Source organism: Leopardus geoffroyi, chromosome X (assembly GCF_018350155.1).
Source record: "Leopardus geoffroyi isolate Oge1 chromosome X, O.geoffroyi_Oge1_pat1.0, whole genome shotgun sequence".
NCBI lineage: Eukaryota > Metazoa > Chordata > Mammalia > Carnivora > Felidae > Leopardus > Leopardus geoffroyi.
In genome coordinates this window covers 50,006,409-50,018,271 of record NC_059343.1, presented here as the reverse complement: position 1 = coordinate 50,018,271, position 11,863 = coordinate 50,006,409, and the positions used below count along the sequence as shown (strand labels likewise).

At 39.7% G+C, this 11,863-nt stretch overlaps 1 protein-coding gene across 1 annotated transcript; it reads right to left on the bottom strand.

Moving 5' to 3' along the window:
• Positions 1-7,093: 7,093 nt before the first annotated feature.
• ZXDB (zinc finger X-linked duplicated B) lies at positions 7,094-11,448 on the bottom strand. Its single transcript, XM_045471000.1, has one exon. The coding sequence runs from the start codon at positions 11,376-11,378 to the stop codon at positions 8,961-8,963; it is 2,418 nt and encodes an 805-aa protein (XP_045326956.1). The 5' UTR covers positions 11,379-11,448; the 3' UTR covers positions 7,094-8,960.
• Positions 11,449-11,863: the final 415 nt, after the last annotated feature.

Below are 11,863 nucleotides of genomic sequence, written 5' to 3'. Positions count from 1 at the left end.
AAAAAAATAACACCTAAAAAACACAAATAATCCAGCAAAAAATTGGCAGAAGACATGTATAGACATTTTTCCAAAGAAGACATATAGATGGCTAACTGACACATGAAATGATGCTCTACATCACTCATCATCAGGGAAATACAAATCAAAACTACAATGGGATATCACTTCTCACACCAGTCAGAATAGCTAAAATTAACAACACAAGAAACTACCGGTGTTGGCCAGGATGCAGAGAAAGGGAACCTCCTTACACTGTTTTCAGGAATGCAAACTGGTGCAGTCACACTGGACAACAGTGTGGAGGTTCCTCAAAAATTAAAAATGACCTAATATTTTAAATTAAGTTAAAAAATTTTTTTGATTGTTCATTTATTTTTGAGAGAGAGAGAGAGCGAGCATGAGCAGGGGAGGGACAGAGAAAGGAGGAGACACAGAATCTGAAACAGCCTCCAGGTTCTGAGCTGTCAGCACAAAGCCCGATGTGGGGCTCCAACCCACAAACCACAAGATCATGACCTGAGCCGAAGTTGGACACTTAACCAACTGAGCGACCCAGGAGCCCCTTAAATGAAGTTTAAAAAAAATAGGATTGTCTATGTTCTTACAACATATAAGATTATATACAACATATAAGATTATATTCAGAGGCCAGCTTGATAAATATTATTGGAGAAATTAAAATGATAAAATCAACAAACTTTTTTTCTATGAAGTTTATCTTAGCTACAAGAAAGTCTTACTTCTCTAATTTTTCCAAGAGCTTTATCACTTATTTATAAATGGAGAGAAGTGGGACACCTGGGTGGCTCAGTTGGCTAAGTGTCCCCAACTTTGGCTCACATCATGATCTCACGGTTTGTGAGTTTGACCCTGCATTAGGCTCTGTCCTGACAGCTCAGACTCTGAAGCCTGCTTCAGATTCTGTGTCTCTCTCTCTCAATCTCTGCCCCTCCCCACTTGCACTCTGCCTCTCTCTCTCAACAATAAAATAAAAACATAAGAAGAGAAATTTTTTAAAAATGAAGAGAAGCCTGCCTTTCTCCATTTTCTAAGTTGCCAATATTCTAAGACTATAATTCTAAATATTTAACTGAGTTCTCATTTTTATTGCTTGCAGCACACAAAAATGACTGAGACATACTCAATGTGGGAAAATATGCTCCACATAAAAGAAAATTTGATGTAGTCAAAAATTTTTAAATGGATACAAAAATTAAATATTGACATTCATTTTTTTACTATTATTATAAGGCATGAATCTGAATTATTGTCAAAATTATAACAAAATAATAATTATTTCCAGGAGTCTACAACATATATGGATTTAAGGGGAAATATTAAATTTTACTAGAAATAGCACATACTAAATTTTTACACCAGTACATGTTAACTAAGTGATGCAGCCACTTTGGACAGGAAAGAATTCACTGTGGCATCAACTACAGTTCGAAATAGCTTGGGATGAACTGTTGCTACTCCATTTACTGGAATTTTCACTAGGGTTGTGTGTTCTGGCCAATTTCCAAGCAGACAAGTGGTCAGTTTCCTTCTGTCAGTGAGCCAGATCTACCCTGAAGTTATCTTCCCACCCTATATTATAAACAGAAGAGGGAGGTTAGTCTTGTTTAAAATAAATGGCATTCTTTTTCAACTATGCTATAAGCAAAATGTCAGAGATTTACATTCTGCTTGTATTTTTTACCTTTCGTGAATATTTCACATCCTGAAGACTTATGTTGCTTATCATTAAAGAAAACTTTGCTATTTCAGAGCCGACTGAAAGTGTTAAGCTACTGTTTCTTACCTAGAAATCAAAATGCCTGGCCAACCCTCCTACCCCGCCCCACCCCTTACACACATCCTAGGGTATGGGTGAACTTTTAGTTTCCTTCATGTTTAGCTCTCAACATCAAATGTTACATGAAATTTATTATCTCCTTCCTTACAGTTAGTGTGTCTATATAATAAAGTTACCTTCAAAACAGTTTCCCTATTATTCCATAAAATCAAATTTTGCCTTCATTCCGATAAAATAAATTTTGCATAAAAATGTAGGAATTAATACTTTTTCTCATTCATAAAATGAGCGAGGAAAGTATAACCTCTCTAGGATCACTTCTGGCACATCTCATGTCAAAAATTATAATCTAGAAATAAATCAAAATAAAGCCTATTTCATAATTGATTTTCAAATGTTTTGCTGTATTTAACAAATTTACTTCCAAAACACCTGCCAAATTTTTAGTTTAGAGCAACTTTGTTCTAATGTTTATACCTTAAATGAAATTTTAGATTCCAGTGGAAAAAAAATTTGATTATATCCTGTTTATTGACTTACCATCATCAAAATTTATGTCCACTCACAAAAAATACTTCTTATTCTGGCAAAATCTATAAAGTACCTGTTAGAACTCTGTAATACACTAGTTTTAATAGTTTGCCATTTAGATCACGTCTTTGAACACAGGGATAGTATTTGTCACATAAGAAGTACATAAGTGGTAAAATATTAATGAATTAAGTTATACTTAGATGTAACGCCTTCACATATTAGGTATTCAATATACAACTGCTGATTGGTAACTTGGTAAGTATAAAAGTTAGTATTAAGGGATTCAGAGATTGTGCTTTTAAAGATTCCTGTATGCTTTCTTTTAAAATACTGAGTTAATATGTTTTCCTTAGAAAATTTGACAGTTAAAAGGGTTTTATACATCTTTAAATGTCAACTTAAAGTAATTAACTATAATGCAAAATTATTCTAGTTGGCAATGAGGACTTCTACCAAATTTACCAATAAATATGGTGTAACTATTCATCCTCCTTCTTTAACATTCTCTTTTTCTTCTATTCCTTCTGGGTTATCTCTTTAAGTGGGCAGGGGAATTATACGATGGAGAGACCATGGTAGGGATTCTCATGGCTAGGTTCTTATATTGTCACTTCCCTCTTGATTTTCCCTAGTGACAGAAGTGATTCTGACTAAGGAGCCCCGAGTCAATCTCACACAGATTCAGGAGTATTGCACTCTAACAATCAATCCTAATCCTGCCTGCTCCAATTGAGACAAATGCTGGTAAAATTCACTCTAATAAAACTTTCAGAAAGAGTTGATAAAATCATGACAAAACATCACCAATCTATGGGGAAATCTATGATAACTCTAGATTATTTTTTCCTTAAACATAGAATAGCCACTGAATCTTAAAAGTAGTAGAAGAAACTTTATGGACAGAGGAGACAGCATAGGTCATTTTGATGCAGAGTAGTCTGGAGAGGTAATGTAGCATCCAGACTGAGGTTGTCCAATAGGAATATAACAAGAGCAATATGTGCAATTTGTAATTTCTAAAATAATTGTGACAATGTGTGTAATTTAAAATTTTCTATAGCCATATTGAAAAACTGGTAAACTTAATTTTAATATTACATTTTAAGTAAATATATTTAAAATACAATTTTCTCATTAAAAATATATGTAAGGTGATATATGTGTTAATTAGGTAGTGGGAATCCTTTCACAATCTATACATACCACCACCATATACATTTAAAAATTTTTTTTATTTAATGTTTATTTATTTTTGAGACAGAGAGAGACAGAGCATGAACAGGGGAGGGGCAGAGAGAGAGGGAGACACAGAATCTGAAACAGGCTCCAGGCTCTGAGCTGTCAGCACAGAGCCCGACGCGGGGCTCGAACTCACAGACCTTGAGATCATGACCTGAGCCAAAGTCAGACGCTTAACCGACCAAGCCACCCAGGCACCCCATTTTAAATATCTCACAATTTGGTCAATTATACCTCAATAAAGCTGAAAAATTCAAATATTACTCAATGTGTAATCAATATACACAAACTCATGAAATAGTCTACTTTTTTTAAACTAAGCCTTCAAAATCTGGTTTGTATTTCAAAACACATCTTAATTCACATGCAAAATTGTCAATGGTTAAAGTGAAATTTAATCCTACTAAAACAATAAAATTATGTTTAACAGTAAACTATTTTAAACTGTTTCGGTTTTTAAATTTAAATTAAATTCATTTAATTAAAAATTCATTCTGTCATAGTAACCATGTCCACATATGGTTTAAGTGCTCCATAGCCACATATGACTAGTAGTTGCCATATTAATTAGTACAGATCTAGATCATTCAAGACAAGATGAGGAGGCCTCTGGTAATTCAAAGGGAAGTAAAAAGATTAGAACTATATAGGTAATTCTGAGCATGCCTGAAGGAACCAAGAAAGAGTAAGTAGCCCTCTGTTTTTGTCTAGAAAGTGGATAAACCACAATAAGGATAGCTTATGCAGGGATAACTATGATTTATCAATTAGCATTTAAACACCATCTTTACCTGCTTATTTCTGAAAAGACCTTCCCTACTTCCCTCATTCTGTTAGTAAAAATGTCATTATTACAGGGGCGCCTGGGTGGCTCAGCCGGTTGGGCGTCCGACTTCAGCTCAGGTCATGATCTCACAGCTCATGAGTTCGAGCCCAGTGTCGGGCTCTAACAGCTCAGAGCCTGGAGCCTGCTTTGGATTCTGTGTCTCCCTCTCTCTCTGCTCCTCCCCCATTCATGTTCTGTCTCTCTCAAAAATAAATAAACATCAAAAAAAATTTATTTTAAAATGTCATTATTACATCCCCCAAGGATACCCGAGTTATCATTTCTGATTTCTCTCAGTCTCTCAGATGTTATCTATCATCTATCATCATCTATCATCTATCATCATAATCTATCTCCCTCATGAGGTGCTAAGTATTATTCCTTCCTCAGCTTGAAAACATCTTCAATATTGGTTCCCACCTCTCATTTTCCACTGACACCACTCTAGTCCAGGCTTTATGCTTAATCATACCACACTCGCTGAATTGCTACAAAAGCTTTCTCACTGATTCTATTCCAGTCTCTCCCACCTAATTCATACTGTACACTTCCATTACATTAACCTAAGACATCATTTTCATGATCTAACTCCTCTATTAAAACATGTTCACAAACTTTCATCTGTGCCCAGAATAAACTCCTCATTGTTCTTCCTGTGTGGGGGGGGGGGGGGAAGGGGTGGAGTGGGGTGTGGGTTTGTGGTGTGTATGTGTTTACTTCTCATTTTGTTACCAAATTAAACTTTTCTCATTTCTGTTCTCCAATTCTCTAATAAATGTTTTTTTTTTTCTCTCTCCTCCTATCTACTGTGATCTTAAAGGTAAGAGTTGCATATTGCTCGTATCATAGAACCCTCAATATGTTATGTTGTATTTGCACAATGGTGCTTAATAAATATTTGCTAATATGAAATAAATACAATGGAATCCCCAGCTGAAAAATTTCCTTCTTATATGTTTTCTGGGTAAGAACATGAAAAGTTTAGGTCACAGACACAAACTTCTACCCATGTTTCACTCCTGTTTTCAAGCACTGTGTTATATTAATTATACTAATTTGTAATAATGCTAATAACAATATACACTTTAATTTACAATCAACATGATCAACAGAGTCTCCTAAAAGCAGGCTTCTTTTTAAACTATCATGTTACTTTGCTTTCAATTGACAAGATTTTAATTTTTTTGGTAAGATTTTGTAATAAACTAGTGATTGAAGGAAGAGAAGAAGAAAGGAACCAGGATTAAATGAAAACATGTACCATTATTTAATAAGGAATAATAGCAACTTTATATCACTCAACAAACATTAGATTTCTTACTTTGAATGAATAGAAGTTCACCACTTTTCTAGAAAATGGTGTTGAAAGGGAAATCATTTGAACAAATTGTTTAATGAAACTCTTTGAGCCCATGGACAAATAAAAGCTTTTATTTTTGAGAAAAGTAACATTTGTCCTTTGAAAATTCCAGCAATGGGTTAAGAAAAAATATATTTTATGACTTTTTAGTAGGAGGAAGTTGGTTTGAGGAATTAAAAAAATAAAGTCACGGTATTAAATTCTCTTGGTGTTTAAATAATTTATTTGATATTTGCTATGTGTGCATTCATTTCAATCCTTGACACACTTATCTTCCATACATGAAAAATAGTGGCCTATTTAAGAAACCTTAATAAATGACAATATTTTTCAAATGCACTTTATAAATACAAATATTTCAAAGTGAAGGGAGAAAATTGTTGAATGAGTAGACAATTTTGAGCATTTCTAATTTACAAAAGTATGCCTACTTTTTTTCAGTAAATGAATATAACCACTTAAAAAATATATGTGTGTGTATGTGTATGTGTATATACCCACACACAGTACAGAAACATTTCAAAGTGGCAAGTTTTTTTTTTTTTGTTTTTTTTTTTTTGTTTTTTTTTTTCAACGTTTATTTATTTTTGGGACAGAGAGAGACAGAGCATGAACGGGGGAGGGGCAGAGAGAGAGGGAGACACAGAATCGGAAACAGGCTCCAGGCTCTGAGCCATCAGCCCAGAGCCCGACGCGGGGCTCGAACTCACGGACCGCGAGATCGTGACCTGGCTGAAGTCGGACGCTCAACCGACTGCGCCACCCAGGCACCCCCAAAGTGGCAAGTTTTTAGTGCACTGCCAAAGTGCTACAATAACTGTCATCCACAGACATTCATGTGCAAACACTACTGGACTGGTACACTAGAGCAAATAAGAGAATATTAGTTAGGAGAACTCTGTGGCAAAAACTTTTTAAAAAGGAAACAATTAAACAGAAATCTACTTCCATCTGAACAATATATAATCTCATTTATCATCTGAGTCATATATACATACATACACACACAGAATTTTCTAAGATGAGAAAACAGTGGTAGGAAAAGATATATCCATTAAAAAATTAAAAAAGAAAGGCATAGCAAGGACTGGAATGCACGTGCATGGGAATGGAGTGTGGATAAAGTTAAGCAGAAAGTAACAGAAATCAAATGGAATGAATCATGGAAGTTGGATGAATGGAAAAGGAGAGGTGAAAATAATTTCTCTTTGTTTTAAGCTATGTATACAACTGTCAGTCACTAGCCAAAGCCCATTTGGAATGTAAGCTGGCTAAATTGTCATGAGACACAGCATAGACTTTGCCAAAACTACAGGGTTGTTCTGAATTTTGTTCCACAAAATTCAAAAGCTGCACTCATATAAGACAGTTTACACAATATTCAGATTCATTCTATCTTTCCAAATCTGAGAAAATGCAAACAATGAGCTCTCCAGACCACAGAGGGAAAGAAACCTTCTCTATTCCATTATCAGAGCTTCATACAATAGCAGCCTCCATAATCACAGTGAAGTCTGACTTTGGAAGCAGCACAAAGATGGTGACAAAACTCGTCTAATGGAAAGGGATGCAGATATACCTGTGAGCAATGTCTCCTCTCCTGCAATTTCCCCACAGAAATTCCTGCGAGTAGGGGGTCATTATTCAGGGGAGAAAATAAAGACATTCCCTATCCTGCCTCACGCTAAACCTCAGAAAATTTATTGCCTAACATGAATAGGATGAAATTATCTCAATTTCTCCCTTAGAGTAGGGAGGCCTGACAGGGTAAAAAAATTATATAAATTCCTCAAAATATGCCAAAGCACATAATACTTTTCCTTACATATTAAAAACTTGAAAAGAAGAATATTCTAAAGTATGTTAGTTATGTGTATGCATTACTATGATCATTTGATGGCTATGAAACTGAGGCTTAGTTATCAAGGCCACTTATCCCACACAAATTTGACCCTGGGTTTGTTTCATGTCAAAATTCAGGCTGGCAATTTCAACAAAAACAAATCCTGCCCTCATTTAAAAAGGTCAGGAAGTTATATAAATGGGGAGAACAGCCAACATTTTTTTTATTAGCCTTTTTCTTGTTAATTATATCACTGTTTAAGAAAATATTCTGGAATTAAATATTTCTATTAAACTTTTATAAATGCCTTAAACAGCATTTCCTCCTCCACTACTAGTAATTCTACAAAAAACAATCCATGATATCAGAAACACAGGTAATCATGAATAAATTCATTCATCAGCAGCAACTGCAGATATCACAAAGAGAGAACCAGACATTATGTACTACCTGAAAAAAGAACACAACACAACCTAGGAAATATTCCTGCCCCGAAAATCACATTTCCAATCTGATCAAGTCTCTAGATCCAACAACCAAATTCAGGAAACAGAGGGTAGAGGAACTTAACACCAGGATGTAATCACAAAAATTTAAGATTGTGGCAAATGCTACATGCAAAACAATCTATGCAAGTTAAGAGACAAAGGGGAAACACAAATTAAAAAGACACAGAAGAGATTTACTGGAATCCTATATTAAAAATATTAAAATAAATATTTATGGGACAACTGCAAATTGGAATCTGACTAGATATTTATTGGTATTAAGGAGTTATTGTTAACTTTAAGTATGATAATGGAATTGTAATTTTTTCCAAAAAAGCCCATCCTTTATAGAACTATATATAGAATAATTATGATTGAAATGATGTAATATCTGGTATTTATTATAAAATATTTCTTGAAAAGGGTTAGAGTGAAAATTAGATAAACAAAACTGTGAATAAATAATAGTTGATTTTGGGTGCAAAACATATGGCTGCTTCGTGTACCATTATGTACGTTTGGGAAAAAAAAGCACATGCAACACCATCACAAAAAATTTCCTAATTTTTTCCAAGGAAATAGCTTATTATCAAGGAATCACAGAGTTAAAAATACCTTAGAAACAATCTATTTAAACCACCTCATTTTATAAATAAGCAAATTAAGGCTCAGATAGGTTAAGTGACTTGCTCAGGGTCACACAACTTGACATGAGTCAAGATCATAATTTAAATCTTCAGGCTCGTAGCCCAGGACTTTGTTCTTTTTCAAACCTATGGGAAATGACTGCATTTAAACATTTAGTCCAGAATATCCTTAAAATTGAGTGTAATTAATAAAAGTAAGCCATGTGGCAAGGAATTAATAGTTCATACCAAAAATGAGCTGCCAGTCACTGTGATAAGATCTGTTTCTTTCTGAGAACCATGGTTTCCTGCTGGATTGGAAAATCCAAACTGGGTTTCTTCCTCCTGTCCAAAGAAGTCAGAGTCAGGATGTACATTCCATTCTGCTTTGGTTGGCGTCAGTAGTTCTGAGACACTGTTTTCACAAAGGGTGCTGGAAGGAGTCAGAGCATCTGTGTCCACTGTTAGCTTGCTGCTGGGCGTCAAAGCTTGGGGTTCTTGACTCGAGTTTTTCATAGCCAAAGGGCCCAGAGATGCCAATGGCCCCACACTTAGACTTGAGGCATCATCCATATCTAAGGGACCCTGCTGAAAACCAGAGGCTGTTGTTCCAAAAAAGAGAGAGGTATCCAGACTTTGGGGAAGGTCACTGGTGGCCATCAAGGTCCGAGGGTCCACAGCCTGCCCTAAGGAATTATTATTATTAGCAGGGAGGTTCCCTGCCAGAGTTGAACTCACAGAAGCCACATCAATAGTCAAGATTCCAGAGTTCACCAGTGCTGTGTCCAACACTGCAGCAGAACTACTGCCAGGCACATCAGAGAAGAGAGACACTAGCTCTGCATCATTGAGATCACTCTGTCCCTGGCTGGTAAGTTCACTGCTGGGTGTAAGAGAATTTGCAGCTTCCAGCTGAGCTAAGAGATCCTGGCTGAGGTTGTGCCTTTTGGCCATGTGGGTCTTCATGCTGTGCTTGGATGTGAAAAGTTTATTACAAGTAGAGACTGGGCAACGGCTTTTCCAAGTGTCCACATCCTGCAAGTGTTTCTTGGAGTGAATGTAGAGACTACTGCGAGCAGAGAACCTGGCACAGCAGCCTTCCACAGGGCACACAAAAGGCTTTGTGCCCAGGTGGGTTATGCTGTGGCCTTTCAGGTGCTCGGCCCTCGTGAAAGATTTCCCACAGCCTTCCACAGGACACATGAACCTCCGGTCATCATCGTGCTTCCTTTTGTGCCTTAAGAGTTTCGACATGCTGGTGAAGTTCCAGCCACAGCCGTCAAAGTCACAAAGGAAAGGTCTCTCACCTGTGTGGCTCCGCAGGTGAATTTTCAGGCGACAAGCCTTGTCGTACTGTTTGCTGCATCCAGGAAAAGAGCAGGAGAAGAGTTCCTGTTCCCTGAAGTGGGCACGGTTATGGGAAAACAGGGCACTCACTGTGATAAACGTCTTCTTGCAGCCGGAAAACGCGCACTGATAGGGCCTCTCGGGCTCGAAATGGCTGCGTTGGTGGGCGCTGAGTTTGGCCTGTGTAGGGAAGCTCTCCTCGCACACCTCGCACTTGAATGAGTTCTCCTGCTCATGGCCCTTCATGTGTGCCTTAAGGTTATACACTGTGGTGAAGCTCTTGCCACAGCCCTCCGCAGGGCAGCCAAAGGGCCGAAGTTTGTCGTGAGACTGCAGGTGCCTCTTGAGCTTGTAAGAGGTGGTGAAAGTCCAGCCGCAGCCGCCCAGGGGGCACTTGAAGGGCCGCTGGCCCTGGCTGCTGCTGTGAGTCAGCAGGTGCACCTTCAGCTGGTGCTTCTTGGCAAAGGTTTGTCCGCACTGGGCCTCGGGACACAGGTACAGCACCACCCCCGGGCCCGGGCCCAGCGGCCTGCGGGGGCTCTCGGCTGCGAGCTGGCTCTCTGCCTCCTCCTCAGGCGCCGGGGCAGGCGCCGGTTCAGCCGGTTCGGCCAGCAGGAGGTCGGGCGGCAGCTCGGGGCAGTCGCTGGGCTGCGCTGCGTGTGGGATCCCCGCTTGGTGAGCCATCGGACCCCCGGGCTGAGGGGCAGGCGCGACCCCAGGCTCCCAGGCTGGCGGCGGGGGCGTGGCAAGGGTGAGGACACCATTCTCAAATCGCAAAAGCAGGTTTTGGTTGTGGATGGTGACGGTGCCCGCGAATGTGGCGGCGGGTCCCGGGCCTGGGGCAGGGGCCGAGACTGGTGTTGGAACCGCGGACAGACTACAGGGACCCAGCGCCATGAAGCCCGCGGGATTCGCGCCACTCTCACCCTTCTGGAGCTGTGGGCCAGACTGGGCCTCCTCCCTTCCTACAGGCCCTGAGGCCTGGCGGGCTTCCGAGGTCTCCACATCACCACCCACTGGGTCCAGCAGCACCAGGAAAAAGTCATCGCCGTCGCCGCTGCCGCCACCGCCGCCAGCGTAATCTGGCCTAGTCGCCAACGGGCTGGGGCCTGGGCCCCGTGAGGCCGCGCGGGCCTCCTCGCGCCGCCTCCCGGGCCCGCCATCTTGGAGGCCCCGGAGCAGCACGAGTCGGCGCGCGGGGACCTGGCCAGCCCGCGGGTCAGGGCCTCCGTGGACCCGGCTGCCGCCCGCAGGGATGCCAGCACCGCCGCTCAGTAGCGTCCCGGTAGCCGGGAGCAGCCTTGGGCTTTCCATCTCCGTGTTCCTTTGGCTCCGCGGGAACCAGAGCAGAGGAGGAGGCGTGACCCCGCCCCCTGCCGCGGGCCTGAACACGTTCCTGAAAGGAAAAAAAAAAAAATGTGCAGTGCGCAGAAACTGGCCCTATCAGATATTAAAACGTGTTTAACGACACAGTTATTTAAATATTCTGGTACTGGGTCTCTGGAACAGAACAGAAAGTCCAGAGGCAGAGCCTGGTGTACATAAATAAGTTCTACATTCAATATTTGTAGGAAATCAGGGTCTTGCCGGATAATGAGGAAATGATAGTTCATTCGGTAAATGGTGCTGGAATACCTAGGAATCTATCTACTAAATGCAACTTAAATTCGTACATCACCGTATATACCAAAATAAACACTCCCAGCCCCTCCCAGTGCTAAGCATGGTACTAAGTACTTTTCATGTGTTAAAATTAGTGTACTGGATGGTTGGATGGCTGGAATTTTTAATCCAGTGAT